Source organism: Hakea prostrata, chromosome 3, assembly GCF_041222555.1.
Source record: "Hakea prostrata isolate BN-2017 chromosome 3, UWA_Hpros_2, whole genome shotgun sequence".
Classification (NCBI taxonomy): domain Eukaryota; kingdom Viridiplantae; phylum Streptophyta; class Magnoliopsida; order Proteales; family Proteaceae; genus Hakea; species Hakea prostrata.
In genome coordinates, this window is record NC_142602.1 from 16,475,870 (window position 1) to 16,503,333 (window position 27,464).

The 27,464-nt window shown below is 37.5% G+C and overlaps 1 protein-coding gene across 1 annotated transcript; it reads left to right on the forward strand.

Moving 5' to 3' along the window:
- Positions 1-50: 50 nt before the first annotated feature.
- Positions 51-27,337, forward strand: LOC149021211 (uncharacterized). Its single transcript, XM_089149478.1, has 21 exons — positions 51-1,696; positions 7,660-7,745; positions 7,854-8,228; positions 8,346-8,429; positions 8,563-8,997; positions 14,917-14,983; positions 16,775-16,910; positions 17,025-17,098; positions 17,176-17,355; positions 17,529-17,776; positions 17,865-18,083; positions 18,160-18,381; positions 18,482-18,535; positions 18,621-18,686; positions 18,794-18,934; positions 19,036-19,089; positions 23,057-23,116; positions 24,604-24,808; positions 24,904-25,004; positions 25,095-26,838; positions 26,950-27,337. The coding sequence occupies exons 1-20, from the start codon at positions 358-360 to the stop codon at positions 25,263-25,265; spliced, it is 4,317 nt and encodes a 1,438-aa protein (XP_089005604.1). The 5' UTR covers positions 51-357; the 3' UTR covers positions 25,266-26,838; positions 26,950-27,337.
- Positions 27,338-27,464: the final 127 nt, after the last annotated feature.

Below are 27,464 nucleotides of genomic sequence, written 5' to 3' on the forward strand. Positions count from 1 at the left end.
TTACAACGCGCGGAGATATCAATTTGAAACGAAAACAAATTTATATTGTATCTTTATTTATTTATTTTTTCTAAATTTCGCCATTAGAACAAAACCTCCTTGTCTGTCTGCAGAAAACGCGAATCTTTTCCATCTCCCGGTTGACACTCTTCGATTGATCCGAAAAATTAACCTGGATGTAACTGAAACAATCCATAACCCTAGATTTCATTGGTAATCGGCTCATCGTTTTTCCCCCCTCTCATTTGTCTCCTCTGTCGTTGGATGCGAAGAACAAATCCAGGGCTAACTAGCTAGGGTTAGGGTAGGGTTTGAGAGAACGGAGAGTGGTGATGGTGGCTCTAGCTTTTCACGACCATGACTGGAAGCCGATGCAATCGGCGGAAGATGATGGGTAGGGGCGCAGAAGGAGGTTGCGGAACCGAGGAGAAACCTTGCCCTGTTGCTAGGGTTTCGTCCACCAAAATTGCCGGAAGTCGAGAGGAACTTGTTGGTATCGATTTCTACGAACAGGCGCGAAAGGCTTTGTCCGTGCGTTCACCTTTTGATACAGATGAGGCCGTACTCTCGAGGCTTCCTACTCTTCCGTTTGGGTTGTCTGATTTCTTGTGTAAGTATTCCGAGAGTCGAAAGAGGCATAAGAAATCTCATTCTGAATCAGCTGCAAAGTCTACGGGGAGCGAAATAACTGCACATACTCCAGTGCTGTCCAACATTTGGGCTGAGACTGAGGATTACTTCAGGCCGGTTACCTTGGCCGATATTGAGAATTTGGTTCCTGCTTCGTCTTTTGGTTCATGTGCCACTGAGGCTTGTTTATGGATTCCTTCGCTTTCGGATGCTACGGTTAGGACTTGTGATAATGCACTTGAAGTTAGTAATAGTTCACTGAAGAATGTGGAGGAAGACAAGTTAATTGAAATTCATGGTGGACAAGCTGATGTTTTATCTCAAAATGAAACGGGTTTACCCCAGAACGAAATGGTTTCTCCAGTTAGGCCTCCTACGCCTTCGGGAGTTGGTATCGTGTCTCAGCCAGAAGAAGGGTCCTCCGTGGCAGAATTGTCTTCGTTGGCATTGTCGTCTACTGGTTTGGAATGGTTGTTAGGTTGCAGGAATAAAATTCTACTCACTTCTGAGCGACCTTCCAAGAAAAGGAGACTTTTGGGCGGGGATGCAGGTTTAGAAAGACTGGTGTTCGTACAGCCATCAGAAAGACAAGAGTCACTGTTCTGTCATGTCTGTTGCCTGGTTGGCAATGGGGAAACATTGAAGAGAATGCTGGTTTGTAAATTATGTGAAGTTACAGTACATCAGAAATGCTATGGCGTGGAAGCTTTTCCAGATGTGCCATGGTTGTGCTCGTGGTGCAAACTGACTAGTAATGGTGAAAATTCTTTGGTGGGAGAAGTCTTTCTGAACAGTGGTTCTGAGGGTCGTTTGAGGCCTTGTGTTCTTTGTCCTAAACAGGGTGGTGCTTTAAAACCAATTGCCAAGGGCGCAGATGAAACCAAAGACGTTGGCTCTCTGAAGTTTGCCCACTTGGTTTGTTGTCAATGGTTGCCTGAGGTTTATGTAGAGAACTTGAAGAGGATGGAGCCAATCATGAATGTTGAAGGAATTAAGGAGACTAGGAGAAGATTACTTTGTTCTTTGTGCAGGGTGAAGTATGGTGCTTGTGTTCGGTGTAGCCATGGTATGGCGCTGTTCCTTCTTTTTGTATTAATTGTCACTAGTTCTTCCTAGTAGCATACAGTAATTAGTTGTTGCAAACTCCTAGTTGACCTGTTGCTGCACACAACTGAGTTAATTTATTATTTTCCGGATGAATTCTGAGTTTATTTATCAATTATCAAGTGTTGATTATAGTTCACAGATGAAAAGATATGATCGTGTGTTTGATTTCATTATCAAGTTCATTGGTTGTTGTTAATAGCAATAATCTTCTCCTATTTCTAGGTGGCATCCCTCCACTTCCCTCCCCCCCCCCCCCCCCCCGGCACGTGTTAAAAAGCAAGTGGGAGTTTTTTATGTTGTCTTTGACCTTTTATCCCTTCAATGTGCATTGTGAGGCTTCTATAGTTTAGTTTGTTTTGGTGATTTATTTATTTTTAACTCTTTTGCTGGTGCACTAATGGCAGGAGAAACAGTGTCCTTAGGATGCAAATAAAAAATATGTTGTTTAAACAGATAATCCCTAGAAGAGAAAGAAGACCAATCCAAAACCAAGTATGTCATTTGGTACTTTTTTCTGGATGAGACATTGTCTATTTGAAGAGAAGAATAAGTGTACCCAAACAACTCAACAAACATATTTTTATTTAATAAGGGTGCTCACATGGTGGTCTAAACAAAAACTTGAAAGTGTCCTGTTTTCATGTTACAAGCCTTACCCTCACTGATGCAGTATCCGAGCTTTTCAATTCCAAGATCTAGCCCAAGACCTAGTCGAGGGCCAAGGGGGCCCTGTAAGGTTTCTGTCCAGCACCTAGGGTTGTGCTCAGTCGCTCGGTTTAAATTTTATTGCAATCATTTAGTGTAATCGGTAAGTCAGTGGCAAACTTGTTGACTTGCAATCTGTCCATTTGAGGGGCATATTAGGTTTGTAGTTTTTTCTTTTTTAAAACGAGTGGTTGTTAATTACTTCAAGTCAGTTTTTGGACAGGTCTGATTACAAAGGCCTAATAGTATTAGAATTCAATCAGATTAAGGCTTGAATTCAAATCAGGCTAAGAATTCAAAGCCCCTAGAGACCACTCCACTTGATGGATAGATATTAGAATTGATTAATGAACACAAGCTTCCCTTCGAGCAATCCCTTGTACTCTTGTAGTTCTCCTTGGCTTGTGAGATGCTCTTGTCAGCTTGTTGATGCGGGTCCAACACTGAATTAGCCTGTTTTCCTTAGAAATCAACCTAGGTTTGAAGATGTTGGTGTTAGGCAATTGTGGTCATAGGTCTATTATATTGCTCCAAAATTTTGGCGTCTAGGCCAACTACAAAAATAGGTGAATTAATTAGTTTAACTTATTTGACAATGTATAATTTGCCCTACATGAGTTGTCTTTTCTTATGCTTTGTTTCAGCTTAAATGTGCTAGTCTAAATCTATAAGTTTCTAAGATTATATTATCTGCTGTCCAAATATATCAAAGGAACCACATACTGATGACTTATGAAATTGATAGGTTTATATTTTTTGAGAGTGTGGTGAACTTGTTTTGTCCTACTTAATCTTCCTTATGCGTGCATCATTTAGGAACATATACCATATGTAATATGATTAGGTATATGTGTCATAATCTAATTGTAGTTCTTTATGTTTGGAAAAATATCCTTAGTTATGTATCTTATCCTTAGTGCATTGTTTAAGAAAAGAACGCTTATAGGGCTTAGAACGTTGTTGCTCAATGTCCCTTAATGGGGGGAAAAATACTCTTAAGGCAAGTTCTATGGAAAAGACATTCCATGATAGTACTGGATACATGGTTAGGGATTAATTAAATCATTCTCTAAGATTGTATAATATCGCCCCTACGTATATATTAGTGGAACCACGAACCAATGACTTAAAAATTGACAGGTATATAGGGTTTGTGAGTGGAGACCTTGTTTTCTCCTAAGTAATCTTCTCTATTCATCTATCATTTAGAAACATATACCATATATGACATGATTAGGACGTGACATAATTGTCCTTCTTTGGCTCTCTTTGGTATAGTTTAAATTTATGATTATTGGACGTATAAACATGAATAGAAGTATTTGGTATGATTTATTGGCCTGATTTCTATTTAAAATAATACAAAATAATAGAAAATCATAATGAGGTGGAGAATTGTTTATGATTCATTGAGATAAAGAGCTTAATACTATTTATGTGGAAGACTTTAATTAGCATGTGTTTTAATGATACAAAATTGAGGGCAAAAACGTATTTTCTCATAATTTTATTACATTTGTTCAAAATTGTACGCAAAAGAGACGGAGATCTATCTCCTAATTTTTCTCAACTTACCAAAACGATAATTCTCCCATTTCTTGCTCCTGAATCTTTCTCATTCTTATTAAAGAAAAGAAAAATCTCTCTCTTTCGTGATTTAGTAACAAATTTAACATTATGAGTACCAAAAAACGAGTTAAACACCACAAAAAAACTTGCTTCCTAGCATCACTCTTATTTCTCATGTTTGTTTCTCTCTATGGAAATCCTTTAATTCAAATACTCCTACATGTTTCCTTCTATCTATAGTTCTTATCACTTTATGCAATTAGGAATTTAGGATCCACATGATATTGTATTTGATCGATTCTCTAATTCTATTTCTCCCTTTTCAGTATATTATTGCCTTTCTTCAAATATATATGTATTTTTTTTTTAAAAGATACATATATAACACAATTTGCATAATTAACATACCTGACCTTTTTTTCATTATTTAATCTATTATATCTACTAGTAACCAAACAAGTATTATTTATATTTCATAACCTATTTTCATAATCAATTATTCATAAATAAGTCATAAACATAAATATAAATTATGCCAAAGAGACCCTTCATGATTAGAAAAATTATCCTTAGTTAAATTGCTATAGAAAAGAAGGCTTATAAGCCTTTGAGCGCTGCTAGAATGTTCCTCAATGTCCCTTCATGGAAAAAAAAAAACTCTTAAGCCCACGAAAAAAGACAATCCATGAAGTATTGGATGCATGGTTAGGGATTAATTAGATCATTCTCTAAGATTGTATGGTCTACTCCCTGAGTTTATCAAAGGAAACACAAATTGATGACTCACGAGGTTATAAGTATATAGGTTTTGTGAGTGGTGACCTTGTTTTATCCTACTTAACCTTTCCTTATCCAAGCATGATTTAGGAACGTATTCAATATACCGTATGTTTAGGATGCGTTGTACACCAACTGTAGTCCTCCTTCATGCTTTGAATTATATCCTTATTTAGTGTATCTTATGCGAAAGGAAGGCTTAAAGGGCTTATAGAGTCTGTCAAATGTCCCTCAATGTTCCCTTAGTAGAAAAAAATTACTTTGAGCCGTGTCTTGCGGGAAAGATATTTCACAATAGCATTGGATACATGGTTAAGGATTTCAAGATTGTATGACCTATTTCTGAGTACATCATAGGAGCCATGTCCACTGATGACTTACGAAATTGACATGTATATAGGTTTTGTGAGTGGTGACCAAGGAACAATTTTTGATCGAAACTAAAGTTTCAACCCAGGGAAAATGCAAGATTTCTAGGTTTCGACCGAAATATTGAAACCAATGATTTTTTTTTGTTGAAATTTTGACCCTAGGTTTCGGGCCTTATATGACCTCCATTTCATCTATTATCTTGCCTCCTACCTATTTAAAGCATAATAAACACAATAAAACTAGTATTTTGCCCCAAAAAACCACTGAAAAATTTTCGTTCATATATACTAACAAATGATTGGTTCTGACAAGTACAAACTGTATTGCATACATACTGACATACATAGAATCAGTAGCATACATGAATTGTTTGATAGAATGGTTACATATACAACTAGTAAAAAAAAAATAAAATGACCAACTAGATCAAGTGATGGTGTGTCACATATATTAAGTTGAAGCCCATATATCATATATACATACGTATTTTTCAAAATACATAATTTAAAAATAGTTATTAAATTAGAAATTAAAAAAAGGTAGCAAATAATGAAAAAATAAGTTTAACAACACATAATCAGAGATCATAGTCTTAGACTAAACATATATTAATTTCAAGGCAAGACAAGATAATTTAAGGCGTAAACATAACAAAAATAAAAAATGGGAAGTTTGGAACTATTGGGTATGGCTCATGCTTCACATTCTATTGCTGCTGGAGTTTTCTTTGTAGCTATTGTGGTTTAAGAGGTCTTTGGAGGCAAAATATGAGCAACAGATGTGTTTGAAGGCAAAGGAGTCGTGGAAATTAGGTGAAAATGGGATAAAAATCAACAAAAACCCAGGAAAAATAAGTTGGACGTCGAAACTTGCGAAATTTAGGTGGAAACTTGCAAAATTTCGGTTGAAACTTGCGAAATTTTGGTTGAAACATATGATTTCGACAAAATATCTGAAGTTTTATTTCGATTTGAAAAAATGCAGGCATTTCGGTTGAAATTTCAACCATTTCGATCAAAATTTGGTCCATAGTGGTGACCTTGTTTTCTCCTACTGAATCTTCCTTATGTAGTCTTCATTCAGGAACATATTCCATATATGATATGATTAGGATGTGTTATTAACTAATTGTAGTCCTCGTACATGTTTAGAAAAATGTCTTCAATTATGTATCCTATCCTAATGGGGTTACATTATTAACAGTAGTCTTCTGCCCAAGAAAAGCCATTTAGCAAACCACTGGCCATTGCTTCATTTGTGGCATCTTCATACCTATTTAGACATATTCTTCACCTGGTGTGATTCTGTTAGGGCACCTTCTTGACCTACTCAATTATATTTTCTGCTTCGTTATGTTTTTGACAACTGTTCCATCATGCCAAAGGCTACCATTAAATGTTGTACATGCAAAGGGTACGGACATGTGTTCTGTGTCCCAAGCATTTGCTAGCTTATATTGATACAGGTTCTAAGCAAACCTTGGGGTTTAGGCAGTTGATCTACTGCCAGAGCATGCATTAAGTGAAGTCATTGTCAACGATGGTGATTTGGTGCGACATGCCTTTTATGTTCTCTCTCCTATTCTGAGCACTCACAAAGTCAATGAGGATGAAGATTGGCACTGCATCAGTATCTTTTAGACCCACGCAAAATGCAAAACCAATTATGTAGTCTGGTGATGGATGGAGGTGGTTGCATTAATTTGATCCATGAAGAAGCTATTTTGTAAATTGTGGTTGCAGACATACCCAAATCCGAATCCCCTACAAAATTTCATAGGTGGGAACACTAATATCAAGGTTACTGGAAAGTGCTTACTGACCTACTCTAGTGTTGGATTTGTCGATATATTGCACTTTGACGTCCCACCTCTGAAGGTATGTCATGTTCTTTTGGTTGACTGTTATTGTTTGATAAGAAAGCCAAACATTGTGGGAATGCAAATACTTACTCTAATCACGGGCATAAAAGATGAAGTTTTTTCCTGCTAAGGATCTCCTTGAGATTAAAAGAAAGTGTTGGAGTTGTTCCTCCTCCATCAGATATCTTCTTTGGTCCTTTTCCAAACTCGATGGAGCTGAGTTCTTTTCAGAGGAGTAGTGCAGTTACTGCAGTGCCACTTGCCATCATGTAAGAAAGGCAGGTTTGAAAATCCTGTAGTAGATTCTGAATTTCTGTACAAAAGTTATTGGTAGGTCGATACTCTTAATGCTGAACACCTAAAAAGGGAGAACAGGCTGTGGCTGGGTCATTAAATTTGGCAATTTGTAGAAAATTTGAAGGCTGTAGATATGGATAAATTGAGTGAGGACTAATAAAAGATCTGGAGGCATTGACGAGATTATTTTACTGATTGAGCTATTTAGGATGCCATTTGTTCAATTAAATGAATTTAAACGTTAAACGAAAACCTTGATTTGATGTACTTGCGATGCTGAACCAGCTATTGAGCACAGTCATGATGCTTCCGCTGATCTTTTGTTTTGTTTTTTGAATCAGGGTCTTGCAGAACTTCTTTTCATCCTATATGTGCAAGGGAGGCAAAACACAAGATGGAGATTTGGGGAAGGATTGAAACAGATAATGTAAGCGATCTCTTTCCCAACTTGAGAAGGTTCGTCACTGAGTCTTGCCCCGTTATGTATTATGATGGTGCCCCTTTATCTAACTTGCGTTGTATAAATCTTGTACAGGTTGAACTGAGGGTTTTCTGCTCTAAGCATTCACAGTGTCGGGACACTGCAGTTACTCAACATTTAAGTAGCCCTCTTTCTGTTGTTGATGGTTGTGATACTTCTGCATCTGATTCATCTCCTCTGACACTGGTAGAAGGTGAACCAAGCAATTCAAGGGTTGAAATCAAGAATGGGAAACAAAGCATGGTCAATTGTAAAACCACTGATACTAATTATGAAAAATCTGGGGATGCTGGGTGTACGAGACCAGGTTCTAAATGTAAGTCTGAATGTGGTGACGCACAGGTCATTACCATGGAGGCTATAGGAATGAACAGCAATGGGAATATTGGTTCGACATACTCTTTGGATTTTGTACAAATTCTGAAGAAGGTAACTGGGGTATTGTGTGCGTTTATTCTTCTGAACTCACCATGTGTTTGGAAGAAGTCATTGATGTATTTGTAATTTGTTGATGCCCTTGTTATTAACCATCAGCTGTTGCTGCAGATAATTGATCGGGGGAAGGCCTTAGTGAATGATGTAGCAATAGAGATTGGTGTTTCATCTGAATCGTTGACCGCAACACTTGCGGTATTTTTGAAAAAAAAAAAATGCTGTGACTTCTTATTTTTCATTTTCTATTGGTTGGTGAAATTAGTCATGGAAAACTTTTACTGTTTTTCTTGTTTTTTCTTCTGCTTGATTGGGTTACTTTTTCCTGTAGGGAGAGTGTCCATCCTTTCCCCCTGACTTGCAGTCCAAGATAGCCAAGTGGCTTGGAAGTCATGCTTATATGGGTACTGCACTGGAAAACTTGAAAACTAGGAGCAGCTCCACAATTTCATCAAAGGCTTTGAGTGCAGCACGTGATGTTCCTAATGGAGTTTCAGTAGCAGATTCCAGTTACCTAGATGCTGTTCCTCTCAAGTCAGTTCCACCAAGGCGGACAACAAAGAATAACATAAGGATCTTAAAGGATAAGCAAACTCTAGGCTCCTCAAAGGAAATACTCATCAAGCAAAACATCAATGTACTACTGGCAAGTGAAATTAATGAGAAACCGCTTGTTCTAAGTGAAGAGTTGAAAGATAGTTCTGGTGGTGAATCTGGTGCTGCTCTGAATGGAGATTGTTGCAATGATCCGTGTGTCTCTCGCAAGGTTATATACCAGCACTAGCAAATTCAGCATTCTTACTAAAATATTGGTTTAACCAAGGAACGAAAGTTCGCTCGGTTCGCCGGGTTCGCTACCGGGCGAACTGGCGAAATCTCGGCGAGATTTCGCCGATATTTACCTGAATTATATAATAATATATTATTAAATAACATGATGATATGATTGATGAGTGATGGCTCGCATGCGTTTAAAGTTTTGAAGTTCAAAAAATTAATAAACTATATCCTTGTTATTCTGCAAAAGCGTCAGTAGTTTCAGCCTCATGTTTATCTTTAATATTTTTTATTTCATTTTTTTAATAACTCCATTATTCTCCATCAACCACGTGTGCGTGCGGATCAAATTCACAACTTATAATCTCAAAAAAATCAGAATTCAATCTTCATCACTTCGTCTTCCTCAGTCCTCGTCTTCTCCGTCCGGCGACTCACTTCGTCTTCCTCAGTCCTCCTCGTCTTCCTCACTTCTCCGTCTTCTCCGTCCGGCGACTCACTTCGTCTTCCTCAGTCCTCGTCTTCCTCACTTCTCCGTCCGGCGACTCAGCAATCACTTCGTCTTCTTCAGTCCTCGTCTTCCTCACTTCTCCGTCCGGCAACTCAGCAGTTACAATCAGGGTGCAGCAGACTCTTTCTAACGGCTGGCTTTGCTGAAATCTGTTTTCTTTTTTAACCAAAATCACATAGCAATACCGAAGAACAGAGGCAATACCAGAAGACAGAGACGATGCTTCAATTGATCGAGGAAGACGCGGACTCCTTTGCACAACGAGCGAGCGACCGGAGTTGATATCCATGGTTGAAGATTTCTACCTTGCCCACTGTTCCTTGGCTGAGCGGTTTGATCTTCTAAAATCAGGCAATGGAAACCGACTGTTGGGTTCTCCTCTTCACCGGTTACAGATTTGGAGAAATATCGCCGACGTTCGGCGAGATATCGCCAGTTCGGCAAGAAAAGGCGAGATATCGCCGATTTCTCGGCGATATCCCGCAAATCTCGATTCGCTCCCTTGTTTCGTTTCGCCCCCTGGCGAAACTGGCGAATTTCGCCGAAATTTCTTTCCATGGGTTTAACCTTTCTTCTGTGATTAAAACCCTGAAACATAAAATTGGAGTTAATTCTATATTTTCAGTTAGGATTGTTGATTCAGATTTTTATTAATTTTAATTTTTTTTATCTTGTGGTAGAAAATTTTGGTTGATGTTTCCACTTTTCATTCTTTTTCAGTTGATAGATTTCTTGTAATTAGAATTTGGTGTGAATTTTATGCTAGGCTTGCTAATACAATTCAATACAATTTATTGGTTCCATTTATTTTTCAGTGCATTTCTTGCATGCTGTTCCAACCCGCCAACCCCAATAAAACCCGAAGTTTGAGAAACATTCTTGCTATCTTGTTATACGTCACATCTAATCTTTGAATGATATGTTCACATCTGTAGACTTTATAATTACCTATATTACTTGATTCATTTTTCCTTTGGAAAGTACGTTTCCTCCAGCTGTTCTTGATGAGTTATTGCTCTTCTAAGAAATCTGCTATGTAATGCTGCAGAATCTCCTCTCTTTCACCCTTACTGATAGCGCGAGTCATTGTTTTATACTACTGATAGCAGCATTACTTGTGCTATTAGGTTCCTTTTGCTGGTTTGTAGTTGAAAAGATTTGACTTCTTGACAGGATTTAGGGAAGAACAATCTGGTCAAATGACTGAACATGCTGTTTGTTGTTCTTAGTCTAAGATCTGGGGGATAAAATATCATGTCAACTATGACTTTTCTTCCTAACTTTGTACATTTCTTGGGTTGGGCTTGCTTGAATGTTTTTTGCTCTTGAAGGACAAAATGTTTCTTTCTCCACTTACTAGGCCGTTATCTGATTCATTGCTTTAATGGTCCCTGAGAAGGTGCAATTTGTTGACTTAATGATCCATCACCAACATTCTCCTTGTTTCCAGGAGCCTCTGCTATCCCTCTTGTTGTTTCTAATCTGTATTAATGCTAAATCTTAACTTTTATATCTGCCAATGACAGCTGCAAACTACCAAGACTTGAGGTCTTGGTAGTATGCTGTTCCATGCTATGCAGCATGGTGGCTGTGTGACTAAAAGCCTGGTAAAAGAAAAATTCAATCTGGTTTCCTTGAGGAGTTTAGCCTAGTGCTTGTCTGTAACTAACAGTGAGTTAGTACGGTCTAGAAAGTTCACCAAGGAACTTTATGATTTTCTTGGGAGCTGAAAATTGGGCAGTTACTATGAAAGCTTTCCTGCTCTATGCATCTCTTAGGCTTCCTTTTTGTTGACAACACTGAATTAGCTTCTATGCTGTGGGATTAGTGAAGCACTTAAAAGTTTGTGTATGACATGCTTCTTTATTCATTTTCTGTTAAAAAAAATCCATACACTTGGCCTAAAGTATACTGAATGATACCAACCCACCCATGTGGTCTTTTGCCTTGAATGCTGAAGCATGCAATTTAGATTTTGTTTGGCCTATCAAGTCACCCTTTCATCCAGGGAGTAGATCATCCTTTCACCTTTGATACCGTTGATTGATAGTGCAGTGATTGGTTGGGTTAGACTATTGGAGGACGGTTGGGATGTGGGAGTTTCTAATTGGGACATAAAGTTGGAAGATTATGGAGATCTAAGTACCTGCATCTGCAAGAAAACCACCAAGTAGTCCACGTAATTTAGTGGATTTCTGTGTTTATTAGATCTCCATAGTTGGTTTCTATTTTCGTGTTTTAAGTTGAACAGGTCCAAAATGGTTTTGGTTTTGGTTTTTTTTTTTTTAAATTTTTTTAAATTTTAATTATTTATTAAATTAATAATTGTCTAGGATTTATTCATGTATTTTGAACCCTATCCCTCCCCTCGATTTCTAAAGAGGGATGTGCTTTATGAAGCAGCTGGTAGAATCTTTCCTTCTCCTAGGCTGTTTAGAATGTGGAAATTTGGCCTTTGTACATAAGATAAATCATGGGGGGTTTTGGGTGGGTGGGGGAGGCCTTTTCTCAATCCACAGTTTTGGAATTCCTGCTTGTCAGCTACTGCTGCTGCGTATCTTCTCCACTAGAAGATTTGTCTTGTGTTTGATCAAGGCTGGTGGGACTGGTGTTTGATCCAACTGACACCTTGTGGCGTGAAGCTTGGGTGGTTCATTTTGAAGTTATTTACTTTCCATTATTGTTCTATATTCAACTTTGGTTCAAGCTTGATTCGGCTTTCCATTATTGTTCTATATTTAAGTTTTGGTTCAAGCATCATTGACTTCAACAGAGATTCTGGTCCAAACTGCCCATCAAAACAGTGCCATAACCAGATAGATTTCTTCTCTCACACATTGGGAAACTTGATCAAACCTTGTCACATTCTGCCTGCCAAAAGTAGCCTAATTTGGTGGTGGACCTCAGTGTATCCTGATTAGAGATCTGGATTTTCTTGGTTCCCAAACTTGTATGGTTCAACTTTAGTATAAATGCTGATGTGCAAAGATGTTCATACAGCTAGTTTTATTCTAGAATTCCGCGTATGCAAGTGATTGTGGCCTTGATTGTACTTTTCCCATTAATAGAGTTATTTGATATTTGTTTGGCAAATATGATTAGGAAAATTATTTTCCGCTGTTTACCCTAGCCTCTATTTAGTTTTACAGAGTGACGTGAGTTGGAAAATATTTTGGAGTAAGAAAAGTTGGCTGGGTGCTTGTTAAGATGAGCTGCAGTGGTCCTGTACCAGTGGAATACCTGCATGATATATGTCAGGAGAATCTTCCTAGTTGTTCAAATGCGTTTATTTGGATTTACCTTGTGCATTTGGAGTAAAAAGAATCTCTTAGCTACCTTAGCTACCAAGGTTTACTTACCTCATTCCTTTCCATGTTGGATGGATATTCTTGCACCAATTGTATCTGGTGACTAGAAGTTTGTATGGACTCTTCTGGTATCATAAGCTCTTCTTGACCATTTTGCATACTAATTGCTATGTACAAAAAAAAGTATTCAATGGGGGCACTATACTCAATTATGAACTTGACCATTTTTCTGTGGGTTGCAGTGCATTGATTGAATTTTTTATTATTATTATTTTTTATTATTTTTTATTTTTATTTTATTTTTATTTTTTTTGCATTTGCAACCTTCTCCTTTGTATACTTTCATTTTGGAAAGACAAAGGGAAAATATGTGTTTGAATGTATGGACTATTATTGTGCAAAGTAACACGTAGTGCAATAGTAACCATTGTGACCAGTTGATCATGGGCCCATACTTGGAAACAGCCTGTGTGCGAAGGTAGAGGGAAAAAGATTGCATATGTTATGATCCTCCCTAGATCCCACAGTGGGGAGAGCCTTGTATACTGGGTACTCCTTATGTTAAATGGCCCAAGATTTTATATGGCCTCATAAATATTCATAATACATCCTTATCCTATCCCTGTTGGCTTGTTCATATCAAGGTTTGTTTGCTTTATTTTTATTCTTTATTTTTTGTGGTTGTAATTCTGCATGTTTCAGCTAGCCATATTTTGGGTTGCAACTTCAGGAAAAACCTAATTAAGCATTTCTAAATAGATTGTAACCTTTTATAATTAATAAATAGATGTCCAAAATTATGGTTTGATTTTGTACCCTACGTTGGTAGTATACACCATATCCTGACACTTTGATGTATACTTTCTCAAATTTCACCATAATTAGTGAAAACACAGAATTCAATGAAAACCACGAAAATACAATCTCTAATTGTTACAGTTACAAGTATACAACCAAGGTAAAGCACTCCTACCAGATGGTTCTGAAATGGTTCCTCAATCTCGCTTGAAACATATGGGAAAAAATGATATACCTTTAAGTTTGGATCTTACACAAATCTTGCTCAAGTCATTGCCATAGCTGCGCTGCAGTGGTCCCCAGCAACTTCGTTTCACCTAGAAATGTTGGTGATTTTGGCCGAAAAGAAAAAGAATAAGCTAAATCTGTGTCTTTTAATTGTTTTTTTTTGGGGTGATTTTTGTTGAGTTTATCCACTCTTAACAAGTGAAACTAAATGATGAAATGGATTGAAGTTTTGATCCATGTCGAATTGTTGATGCTTTTATATGCACTGTTTTATACCAAAACCAAGTTGAAACCGAACTTTTGGCTGGTGCAGAAATCTCTGTTGAAACCTTACTTTTTACTGAGATACAGTCCCTTAGATCTTTGCTAAATCTGAAATATTTTTGCACCATCTTGGTGGTTTGGATTGCGATTTTGAACTTGATATTTTAAAGTTCTCACTAGTGGCATAAAAAGTTGTGTGGGGGTGACATTTTTTTTTAATTTATTTCTTAACAGTTCCATTTGTTTGCAAGATAACAAAAGGGTGAAAAAAATAAACAGATGGGACCCAATGGTAGTGGGTGCGGGAATAGGAGAGGAAAAGAAAGTATTTTGTGGAAATTGAAAATGTGGGTCCCGTGATAAATAAAATTACACTTTTTTTCTTCCATTTCCCTACCTTTCCCACAAAGTCCCACCTAAAAGTGTAGGACTTGGGTGTCACATTAGCAGACAAGCTTCCTTAATTCGCAGACAAACTTCCTTAAATTAAGGAAGCTTGTCTGCTCATTTCCCACCCTAGTGAACAAAAAAAGAAAAAAAAGAAAACCATGTTTCGGGATTTTGGAAACATTGAACTTTCCCCACCGCTCTTGTGCACCCCGTTTTATTCTATCAAACAAACACTTCCTAAATTCTTTTGATAGGTAATCTCTCCATTCTGTTTCTCTTGATAGGTAGTCTCCTCATTCTGTTTCTTTTGATGGGTAGTCTCCTCATTCTCTTTCATATGATAGGTAGTCTCACATCCAACCCAATGAGTTTAGTTGAAGTTTGAACATGCCTTTAATGTGCATTGCAGATTAGCATGGAGTCTTCAGGGAATCAGGAGGTCGGTTCTTCTGGTGATGAATCACTTAGATCTGAAGGTATGTTGAGATCACTGTCTGGCTAATTTGGGGTAATATGAGCATTGCAGCAGGTCTGATTATCTTTGATTCACTTTCAGATTTATTTATAAGTTTGATCATTTTATGAATGCTGGGTTAAGCATTATGTTGGAGATGATTGTGGTTTTCAAATTTAGTTTCAGATTGATCCTTTTTAATTTATCATTTCATGAATGTAAAGTAAAGCATTATGCTGGAGATGATCTTTATTTATTTATTATTATTTTTTAAAATTTCAAATGAATTAGAACTACTTTGGGGTATCTTCTAACTTACTCCATTTTTACCGCTAAGCTGGGCTTGTTTCAGTTTGTTGGGCTGTAGAGACACATTGATGGCTTCCCATGATTCACTAAGCTACTGTCCAACTCCCTTTATTGTTTATGACTTTGTGTAATTTATTTTATATGACTGCTTTTCCTATCCCCATAAAATTTTAATGTGCCCCGCACATTTTATATCAAAAGATCCTAGCCTTAAATTGTTTTATATTTGCATAATTATGAGTGGTTAGGAAGTTACTGGCATTGGTTGCGTGCAACTGATAAATGTATTATGATATTGTAATGATGTTAGCATTGTTTTCTATACCAGATCCCGAATGTTCTGTGTTTTTTTATGTAGTTGGGGAATTAACTAGGATCTGACAACAACCAAACCCAAATTTGGAAAATTAGGTTTAGGGTAGAAAACTGGGGATCTAGCGTTTCTAGTAGGAATTTGGGCATGTGATTTGACTGCAGGAGAAGTGGAAAGGGGTACTTCGATCCAAATATGGGCTGAAATTGATGGTTGGGTCATGAGATTTAAAAGTTAGGTCTTCCCGCTGAAAACTGGTAAAGTAAAATTCTTCTAGGATCTTTATTGTCAGATTAGAACCAGATTCAAATGGTTTTGGGGATGAATGTCCAATAGTTGGATTGGGCTGGGCAGATTGTTCTCAAAAGCTACCTTGTTTGTGTTCTTCTGGAAGATTAGGAGAGTGCAAAATTCAAAATTGACTCACTGTGGTGGTAGTCCTTCAATGGCAGCAGCTTCAAGTAGGCAATAACCTGAAACTGCTGATCACACAGACAAAATAGGAGCTTTAATTGAAACACCCGACACTGACACAGATTTCTAGGACTTCAAACACTGAGGAACCAGTGGCAACTTCAACTTGAAATAGGAGGCTGACGCGTGGACTTTAAACACCAAGGAATCAGTACTTGGACTGGAAACACCGAGGAGCTAGTTACTTTGAACTTCAAACACTAGAGAAAGTTCTCTTGCAGGGCAGGAAGACAGCAGCCGAGTTTGCAGCCAGCAATTTCAACAATCAAATTCGTGTTTAAAGAAGTACGCTATTACAACCTCACATAAAAGGCTCTAAAATAGATTCCTATACCATAAAGGAAAGGCCTAACCAATATTGAATCTATTAGGGAGCTTGAGTTGTCTGGGAAACTAAAATAGACTCAAAATACTGCTAATTGTTCATGTGCTAGTCAGATGCTAACTTAACTTGAACCCTCTGGAATGGAACTAAATTAAAACAACCTAAAAGCTAATTACTGAAGATATTTTTGTATTCAACTTAATTAGACCTGTTTTAGGTCCATTAAGGTGGCTGATACTAGTTAAACCCATGGGATCAAAGGCCTATAACATAGATAACCAAACCCTGTGTTATTTTGTAAGAACAGAGGTCCATCTTGGTTATGAATCTGCATCAGTTATAGTTCTTCTTTGATTCTAATACTGTGTTCTGGACTGGTAATCTGGCTGTAGGTGCCGAGTGTGACACATTGAAGAAAACTCAAGGTAATGAGGCTGATACTTCTGTACTGAATACTTCTGTGGATTCTGATGTTGAAGAACCTACTTGTACAGCTGATAGCATGACCCGATTTATGTGTAATCATGAGTAAGACCAAGTTTGCAAAGTCAAATTCCATCCTTAATCTTTGGAATATTAATCTGTGGTTAGATGAAGCCTTGATCATGTTATATTTATGTCATTTATGGTCCTGTTATGCAGTGTTAGAGAAGTATCTTCAACAAGTTATATTCATCTGCTTTCCAAAGAAAAAAACACAGCTGATGACAGTGTTGGTAAGGTCTTTCCCTTGGGTTAGTTGAGTGTAATATTTGGAATGGCTTAAATGATCTTTTATTTTGTACATTTGCAGGATCAATTGATAAAGACATCTCTTGCATTGAGGCATCCGATGGTTTAAAACTTGAACAGTTGGTTAAGGCCAGAATGACGGGAATCTTGGATTACTCTCCAGAGGATGAAGTAGAAGGAGAACTTATTTATTATCAGCATAAGTTAGTTCAGTTAGCAGTTTCGAGCAAGCAATGCTGTGGTAACACCTTTGATCATGAGTTTGTATCCACGTTATTTTGTTTTAATTTTTTTGGTAATTGTGTTGGATCTAAGGTTCTCAAATTGTAATCCTTTTGTTTATTGTTTTTATGTTATTTATCCAATCAGATATGTGACTGTACTGTGCATATTGTGTTTGAACTGTCCCTGCAGCTGATTTAATGTTTAGGGTTGTGAAAAATCTTCCAGAGGAGATGGATGCTGTCGGGGACCAAAAATGGGATGATGTACTTGTCTATCAGTATCTTTGTGAGCTTAGAGAAGCAAAGAAACGAGGAAGGAAAGAGAAACGCCATAAAGAAGCTCAGGCTGTGCTCGCTGCTGCGACTGCTGCAGCAGCAGCTTCTTCGAGGATTTCATCGTTTAGGAAAGATGGGCATGATGAATCTGGTCAACATGAGGTTTGAAGTTCTTTTTGCAGTCGTACATCATTAATGTTAATTGAAAGATGAAACTGACAATGCTGTTCTGCCTGCATAATCTTTGAAGGTCAATACCATTAGTGGGAGGACTAGGCTTCATTCTCATTTGTTGCCACGGCCAAAGGAAACCCTCTCAAGGTTGGATAAGTCAAGGGCTTCATCAGAAAATCAGTCTAATATCTTCCAGTTGACCTCTGATTTCTCGAAAGACAATCCAAGATCATGTGATGTATGCAGGCGGTCAGAAACAATGTCGAACCCTGTCTTAGTTTGTAGCAACTGCAAGGTTTCTATCTTTTCTTGTATATTAAGTCATATTTCTGATTTAGCTTTTGGATTTAATGATGAAATTATACTGACAGGTTGGGGTTCATTTGGGCTGTTATCGTAATGTGAAAGATCCTGTTGGTCCATGGTACTGTGAATTGTGTGAAGAGCTATTGGCATCAAGAAACCCTAGAGCCATACCTCCAAATTCTCGGGAGAACCCCTGTTTTGTTGTACACTGTGCTTTATGCGCTGGCTCGACTGGTGCCTTCAGAAAGGCAGCTAATGGTCAGTGGATACATGCTTTTTGTGCCGAGGTTAGTCTTCAATTGTTATTCAATTGGTTGAACTCCTCTTTCCTGTCTACTTTTAATGAATTACTTGAATAATGTTTCATTTCTACCTTGTGCTATGTAGTGGACGTTGGAATCAACATTTAGAAAGGGGCAAGTCAATGCTTTACAGGGGATGGTATGGGCACTATTTTAGGTGGTTAATTTGGCTGGCATTCAATGTATGTAATATATATGAACTCTGTTAATTGTGGCACGTTCAGGAGACCGTTATGAAGGAAAGGGATGTTTGCATTATCTGTCGTCGAAGAGTTGGTGTCTGCCTAAAGGTGAGGGTTGCGCTACTATTTTCTCCTATTCTCACTGTTTTTCTTCAACTTAAAGCATTGTGGAATTAATGAATTTTTGACCTGTAAATGTTGAATTCTTCTTGCAGTGTAACTATGGGAACTGTCAAAGAACATTTCATCCTTTTTGTGCAAGAAATGCTGGCCTCTATTTGCACGTGAAGATTAGTGGGGGCAAGGTTCAGCACAAGGGTTACTGTGATAGGCATAGTGTGGAACAGAAGGAGAAGGTGATGTTACAGTTGGTTTATGTCTAGCGTGGTTCTTTTGTTCTCTTCATCTCTCTCTCTCTCTCTCTTGCCCCCCTATTCACCTTAAGCACTTTCTACAGGCTGAGACCCAGCATCATGGGGCAGAGGAATTAAAAAGCATCAAACAAATTAGGGTAAGTGAACTATTTAATTTTGGGTAAATTTCTATTTCTCCCCTATAGTTGCTCTCCATTTACTCTTACTCCCCTCTCAAAGGTTTCACCTATGATCCCCCCAAAAAAGTGAACTATCTCTCCTTCTTCCCTAATATTTCAAAATGGCCAAATTATCCTTATCTTTATGAGTCAGTTTATATTATTTCTTATTTCTTTTTTTAATATTAGTTTTTTCTTCCCCCCCTTTCTTTCCTCTTCTTTTTTATAGGAATCTGTTAAATTGATACGATGTATTTTTATTTTTTATTATTAATTTTTTTACTTTCTTTTCTATGCTACCAAAAAAAATCACCTCTTTTATAGGAATCTGTTAAAACATAATAAGATCTAGATGTACTAAATTTGTATTTCTTTTATATTTTCCTTTCTCCCTCTCTTATGGTATCTATTGAAAGCGAAAGGGAAAAAAAGAAAAAGAAAAAAAAAGAAAGAAAGAAAATCCTGTAAAAGAAGGAAAGGGAAAAAAGATTAAATTTTTTTTATTTTTTATTTTAAAAAGCACCCAATCATGTTTAATGGATTCCATAAGAGAGGGATAAAGGAGAGAGAAGGAAGAAAAACTGATAAAAAGGGAAGAAATCACTTTAATCAATTAATAGAGTAAAATTATGGTAATTTGGCTATTTTGAAATATCAAGGAGAATGAGAGGTAATAGTTCACCTTTTTGGGGGGGAACTAGGGATGTAACTTTTGACAGGGGAATAAGAGTAAATCAAGAGTAAGTATAGGGTAGAGAGAGAAAAATTTCCTTTAATTTTTTGCCCCTCATTCAGTTATGGATGCCTTTTGTCTTGCTTGTAAATTGTTGCATTATTAATGATTAAATGCTTGTCTTTCCCTGCTTTTGCTAGTCAAAATGTGGAGTTGGAGTTAGGAATATGTTGTGGTTCCCTAAGGATACATTTCTTATGGAAAATTGTAATTGGGTTGCATAGTGGGAACTCCTGGCAATGTTAGTAAACTTTGATTGATGTTAAGAACTCAAGGTATCTTAAGGTATCTTAAGGGATACAACTACAACAAGCCTTGTCCCAGCTAAATAGGGGCTACATAGATCCTTGCCGTCTAATAAGCTCTATTTGAGGGCATACGAGGTAGAAGGTCCAAATTATGCATATCCTTTCTCACCACTTCTTTTAAGGTTATCTTAGTTCTGTCCCTAGTTCTTCTAATTCCTTCTAGTTGGATTAAATTGCTTCTTTGTAAAAGGGCATTTAAAGGTCTCCATTGAAGAGCTTGACTGTGCCACCTTAATTGACTTTCTCGTAGCTTATCATTTATTAGAGCTACTCCTAGTCCAACTCTAATATGCTTATTCCTTACCTTATCCTTCTTAGTTTCGTCACTCATCAATTTAGCATCCTCATTTTTGCTACATTGAGTTTATCTATATGATGCTTCTTAATAGCTCAACACTCTGCACCATACATCATAACTGATTGTACGATGGTCTTATAGAATTGTACTTTGGGTTTTAAAGGAATATATTGATGACCTTGGCCACACTTCTCCACTTCATCCACCCTATTTTAATTCCTTGGGAAAACATCATACTCTATATAATTTATTTGTTTATTTTTTGCCCTATTTTTGATTGAGAGAAGGTATCTAAAATAATCACTTTGTGGAATCTCCGTCTCATCAAGTTCTCCACCTCATCATTTGTTCGATCATGACCAAAGTTACATACTAGATATTTCATCTTCATTCTACTTAGTTCAAATCCTCGATTCCAAAGTTCCTCTCCATGATTCTAACTAAGCAACTTGGTACCAATCCCTACTTTTGTCTCATATACTAAAAATGGAACATCATCTTGAATGTCTTTGGATAAATCATCCATTATAATTGCAAATAATATTTGGCTAAAAGTTGATTGTTGATGTGGCCCAACTGTATTGGAAATCCGCCATCTTGTTCCCCAACATTCCCTTACTTGTAACTGAACAATCATACATATCTTTAACTATGTCCACGTATTTACAATCATACATATCTTTAGCTATGTCGGCGTATTTCCTTGCAACATTTATTTTCTCTAGTACTTGCCAAATTAACGCTCTAGTGCTCTATCATAAGTTTTACCTAGGTCAACAAGAACCATATGGAGAATTTGTTACATTCTTTGTACCTTTCCGTAAGTCTCCTAATAAGTTAAATAGCTTCCATTGTAGACTTCCCGGCATAAAAAAGGTTTATTCTTGGGCTAGGTGTGGTCTTGGGGGTCCTCGGGGCACAACAAGCGTAGATCATTTTCTTAGTTTTATTTTCTACGTACCGATCTAGGACTGTTATGCTTTGCATTTATGTTCTTTTAGTGAAGATCTGTTCATACTGATTGAGGATAAAATTCATTAGACACTGTTATTTTCTTTCTTGAAGTTGAGAGACAATGAAGTGCTGAGAGGCTTGGCTGGTGACAGCCAAAACCTCTAGGGCTGAGTCCTATCTGAGAGAGCCTAATCCACCTATCCTCTTTGCTTTCTATCCTCCTTTTCTCTTATTTGTTCTCCCAACCATATCCTACTTCTGCTGAAATATTGTGACTACTGTAACTACTGAGGATCCATCAAAAACTGCTCTCCACACCCACCAAAGCTTTTGTGTTCCCAATGCTGTTATTTCTCCTAATCAAATGGGCCTGCTTTTGTTCTGTGATTTAGCTGCTTGCTGCAACATCAGATCCACTGTAACAGTAATCTGAATGGCTTGATGATAAGTAAGAGTAATCTGAGATATTGAATGCTTTAACTCATTGGGGCCTGCTGCTGCTCTGTGATTTGGCTGGTATGCTGATACAACGTAAGATTTTGGATCAGGTAGCTACCAATTGGGGAAGAAAAGGACAATGAAGTAATAAGAAGGAAAGACAACCAGTCAATGACTGGATTGGTGTGGGGGAAGACAATTTTAATGCCTATTGTCTGAAGTCAGACTCTTCTTTGGACTTTATTTTTTACAAATTTGATGGTGCTACTATGTTTAAAAGGCATAAAACAGGTTATTTAGAAAACTCTTCCACCCCCACCCCCCCAAAAAAAAAAAGAACCACAGATTTGGCAGCAAAAAAATTTCCCCAACTCGGTGAGATCTTGGTCCAACTTGGATTTGTTAGGAGATTGAGTTGGTCACCGAGGCCCAGATCTTAAACCATGACTAGCAAATCAGTGGAAGAGGGGAGGCGGTCGACTAGAAATAAGAAATAAAAATAGAAAGACAAAAGAGTCCATAAAACAAGACTTGTATTGTGGGGATGTGTGAGAGAGACTGCAGGTGAAAGAAAGAAGGGAAACCATAATCATGGAGGAAGGGGTTTATTACATTTCTTATTTATAGAAACAGAAATCCCCTAAATTGACTTATATAGCAGCTGACGCAGCTCTGGAAGCCTCCGGCTTCAACGGGTATTTCTCTTTCTAGCCCCAGGTTAATCGACTCTGGGGTGGGAGTGAAAGCAAACCATGCTTGGGGGTTGCCTTCGTGCCTTGAAATCACCTTAAACGGACCGTAGGACGTCTAAGGTTCCATCTTCTTCTTGCTTGCTGGGCAGCGAAGCTTCGTAGACACTAACCGCATATCTGATTGATTGGGAGATCTAACGAAAAGTCAATCCGTTCCGGCTCCTTGCCACTAGTGATATAATTAATACTTTCTTAGTCATAATTATTTTTGGTGAATACCCAGGTAAACATCTCTGTGGCCTGACTGTGTCATATTGGTGTTGCAAGGTAGAGCATTCATGAAATTAGACATTATTCATCTGACGTGATCATAATTACTGATGGGAAGAGAAATTCTTTGCAAAAATCTTCAGTCATTTTTGGTTAGGTTGTTATTTTGTTTTTCCTGTTATGTTGTTGTGCTACTAGTATTTTAAGGTATTGCCATCAATAAAATGACTGACTAGTACTTTACGTGATGCAGGTTGAACTTGAGAAGTTGCGCCTTCTTTGTGAGAGAATTATCAGACGAGAGAAGTTGAAGGTACTTCATATTTATGTATAGATTGAAATTGCTAGTACTTAAGATCAACCGCATCTCTCTCTCTCTGTCTTATAAACTTTATTACAGACCTGTTTCAAATGATATGATCTTTTCCATTGCTTTGGCAGAATGTAGCTTTCATGTACTAATATTGCTGGTATTATTTTTGCAAAGTGACTCAACTCTTAATTTTTTTTTTCTGGCCATGCAAAATTTCACTTTTCTTGCATCCATAGAAACCATTGAGAATCCTCATCAGTGGATGGTTCCAAATTTCTGCTGCTTTTTGCAACAAACTATCCCGATTACAATCTTGCTTCCAAGAGGTTTCTGCAACAATTTTGAACCCAAGCGAGCTTTTCTCTTCAAATCATTTTTATTAGTTTAATATTCTAAATAATTGCTGGATTCGCCCTGTACCGCTTTCTTCAGTGTTTTGAAAATTATCACTTTTCTGGTCTATGCAATTTTTTTCTGGTCGGATGTACTCCTGGTCCATCTAATTTTTTTCTAGCCAGATGTACTTATTTTGTTTCTGTATTAAAATGCATTTCTTCAAGATAGTGACATCTTTTGTTAAGAGGTTGCGCTTCATTCAATGGTAATGCTTGTCCACTGTGACCAAGTGGGTCACTGGTTCAAGTCTTGGAAATAGCCTATCTGTGAAATCAGGGGTTAGGCTCTGTATTATGACATTCTTGAGATCCTATAGTGTTGAGAGCCTTGTGAACCAGGTACACCTTTTTTTAAGTGACATGTTTAGTTGCAAAATGAAAGTAAATTATTGTATTTTTTAATTGATATCTTTCTTCTCCTATTTCGACTGTCACTGTCTCCACCCACAATACCCCCTCCCAAAAAGAGGGGAAAAAAACTTGCAATGTATATGTATTAAACCTTGATTTATTGTTCATACTGTTCATTCACTTCTGTACTTGATGAGGCTAGTTACTGTTTCCTCAAGGTATGGTTCGTATAATATTATTGCATAATTAGGGATTTTTTTCTCTCTATATTATTGGATAATTAGGGATTCTTTTTTTCTGGTATAAAATTTTGGTTACAAGGGCGGTCAGCCGGTCACTATATAAAATCTAGGATAGATATCTCTATCATTGGTCTTCCCAAAATCTAACTCATCCTTTTTCTCGCAAGTTCCTCCTTTCTGATAACTAGTGATAGAACTTCATGATGATGTTCATACTTCACAGTTCTCCAGGACAGTTATGTTATGTGGTTTCTTATTGAACTTTCTTTCCCTCGATTTGAATGGTCTACATATGCTTTGGATAATGAAGATTGAATTATTCTCTGTTTTCACAAGTGCTCTTGTTGGTTAGTTTCATGATTCATTATTTAGTTTTGCTGAAGAAGTATGTCTGGTCTTAAATTTTCTGTAATTTTGGTAGTCTGTGTCCTGTAACTTGTTCAAATTTCAAGGGTCATCCAAGTATTATGTCCAATGTCTTTTTTTTGTCCTTTGGCAGCGGGAGTTGGTTGTTTGCTCACAAGACATCCTTGTGTCAAAGAGAGATGCTGTTACGTTCTCTGTTCTGGTTAACAGTCCATTCTTCCCACCTGATGTTAGTTCCGGGTCTGCTACCACATCCCTCAAAGAGCATGATGAACGTAAATCCTTCAGCGAAGCATTCCAAAGATCTGACGACATCTCTGTGGATAGCAAAGTATCTGGTAAGCACAGATTTACAATTCCTGTGCCAATGGATGTTGATCAACAGACTGATGAAAGTTAACATCCCAACGCCCTGCTGCATAATTGCCGACAGAAAGGCCATCATTCTATGGGATGCAACTCCCACAAAGACCTTTTTCATTTTCTTCATGGAATCTGACAGATGATGTGGAGAGGAAATGGAAGTTGAGGAAGGTATAGTACTACAGTTTAGTCATATCTGGGTGCGTAGTTTTATCATTTTTTAGGATCATCTGATGCTTATTCCAGTGATCAATAATGCAGCAAACTGAGAACCTTCCGAAAGAGCTGATTATGACCTCAGGTCAAGCATCTGTGCAGAATCAGCGATTACCTAAAGGATTTGTTTATGTTCCTACTGGCTGCCTTTCAAAGGAAAACCTAGTAGCCTGTGACACGGGTTCTCATGAACCATTGGAACACGATGATGGGTAGAGAGGTGGGCATCATTTTTAGGATCTGCAATTCCCTTCTAGGGGCCAAAACCCATCCGGTTTATTTTCTGCTCAGAGGCCTGAGAAGTTCCTTTGATTATAGTGGGTGGTCAAGAGGAGACACTGAATGATGCAGATAGGATATGGCTGTCATCTTCTTGTTAAATGCTGCATCAGTTGGAAGAAAATTTTGATTTCATTGTTGTACATTGATTCTGAGAGAAATTGTACAGAGGGTGACAGTTAATGTTAAATATATGTCAAGAGGTTTGAATCACTGTATTTGCTCCTTTGTTGCTGATTGAAGCTTTGCAGCTTTGCTGCTTCTTTGTAACTGTATATGAAGAATTAGAAGGTACACCTTTGGTGCTTGTTCTGTAGACATCGGTAAATTTTTTGCCCTTGAACCCATAGTTTCCATGTTCCAATTCAGATAACTGTAGATGGTATCATTGTTTGTCCATGATGTTAATGATCTCAGTGACTCACATTTGCATCAGTCATCATTGTGCAGGTTCTAGAATCATCCTATTGGTTTACAATTTATCCACTTTTTCAAGGTTTCTAGCAGGTGATCATCTGGAGGCTAGACTATCCAGGACTGAAGCTTTAGCGGTCACTTTAAATTATTATCCTAAGGGGTGGCTTCCATACAAAAACTGCTTTGTTGGATTGCGGTATGAAAAGTTTGTTTCATCCTTATAGTTGATATTACAGATATTCAGCATATTGTTTTTTCTTTGTGATGGTATTTTCCCCTCTCTCTCTCTCTCTCTCACACACACACACACACACACACACACACACATATTTAGGCTCCTGGAAATAATACAAATGTTTTATGGTACTGGTATTTTGTTATTCTAAATGATGCTGGAGTTTTGTCAGGGCAGCGCATGCAAGAAGGATGGTCATAACTTTTTGCTGGTGGCTGTGTGATATTGTGCTATTCAACCATTGAGCAGCTGATCCACGGGTGTAGCTTCTGACTAATTTGCATGGATGGCTTGGTGACTTTCAGTAAAGGTTTCTTTTTGCAGGATGTGGGTATGGTCTCAGTAGTACGAGCTATTACTGCTTGAAGAGCATATAGGATGATGCATTCTAGTTGCATGTGTTTGAATCACTTATCGGCTGACCTTCGGAGTAATTAATGAAATAGATTAAATGGTGCAAGGAGGACAATGGTGAAAAGTTTTGGGCCTTTGAGACTTCCACCTTTAATGCAGGAGTTTAATTTCAGAGAAATGTAGGCTGCTTTAGCTCATGTACCTTGGATGTTCAATAGGGATTCAAGTTCAACTTTAGATTCTGTTGTCAGTTTCATCTTTTACTCCTTTGGAAAATGTCAGTATCCATTTGTTGTACAAATAGTCCTGTCTGACATGCTATTGTGATGGGAAATTTGCAATGATTTTGTTCGCAGAATTGCATCGTGCAAACTAGGGAGTTCCAACTTGTAAAAGACATTGGCAGGGTGAAGTCACTAAAGTGATCTGTGGGTGTGGGTCTAAATGATTGTTTGTGTGATTGTCTGTTTGCTGTGCTAGAGAAACTCTTCAGTAAATCCACAGGTGACGTTTAACTCAATTGAGCATCATATCAGCTTTGTTTTCCTGTCTCGAATTAACATTTTCCCATTTGCAAACATAATAATCTAATGTTTTGCGTTGCTTTTAGTACAGATTACCTGGTGCGGTGCAGGCTTACTCGTGGGTTTTCTAAAGCATACAGAATTGAAGAGGAAATCACTGGATCATTACTTTCCAATGGATGATTAAGGAGTGTAAGAAAGTTTAGTGCATGTTAAGTAGTTACCATCATCTGAGTTTCTAATAATTAAATGTATGCAGATTTGGATTTAAAAAAAAGATTGGACTGAAAATGGTTGGTTAGAAAACATTAATATATGGGACTAATTTAACACTTGGTGAACAATTTATCAACCATAAGCCTGAATCTGAATTTTTCATATTGAGCTCCTGTTTCATTAATGATTCATGATCAAACACCATGGATCTAATACATTGATACATAGCTACAATGGTGTCAAAATCCATAATTCGCACTCACAAGTTAAAAAAAAAGTTATTGTGAATATTTCTTATCCACCGACACTGACAGTAAGAGATGCAAGAATAGTGATTTAGTTCCACGCCTGCACATAGAACAAAGTTCAGGACGGAGGGATTTGTTCTCT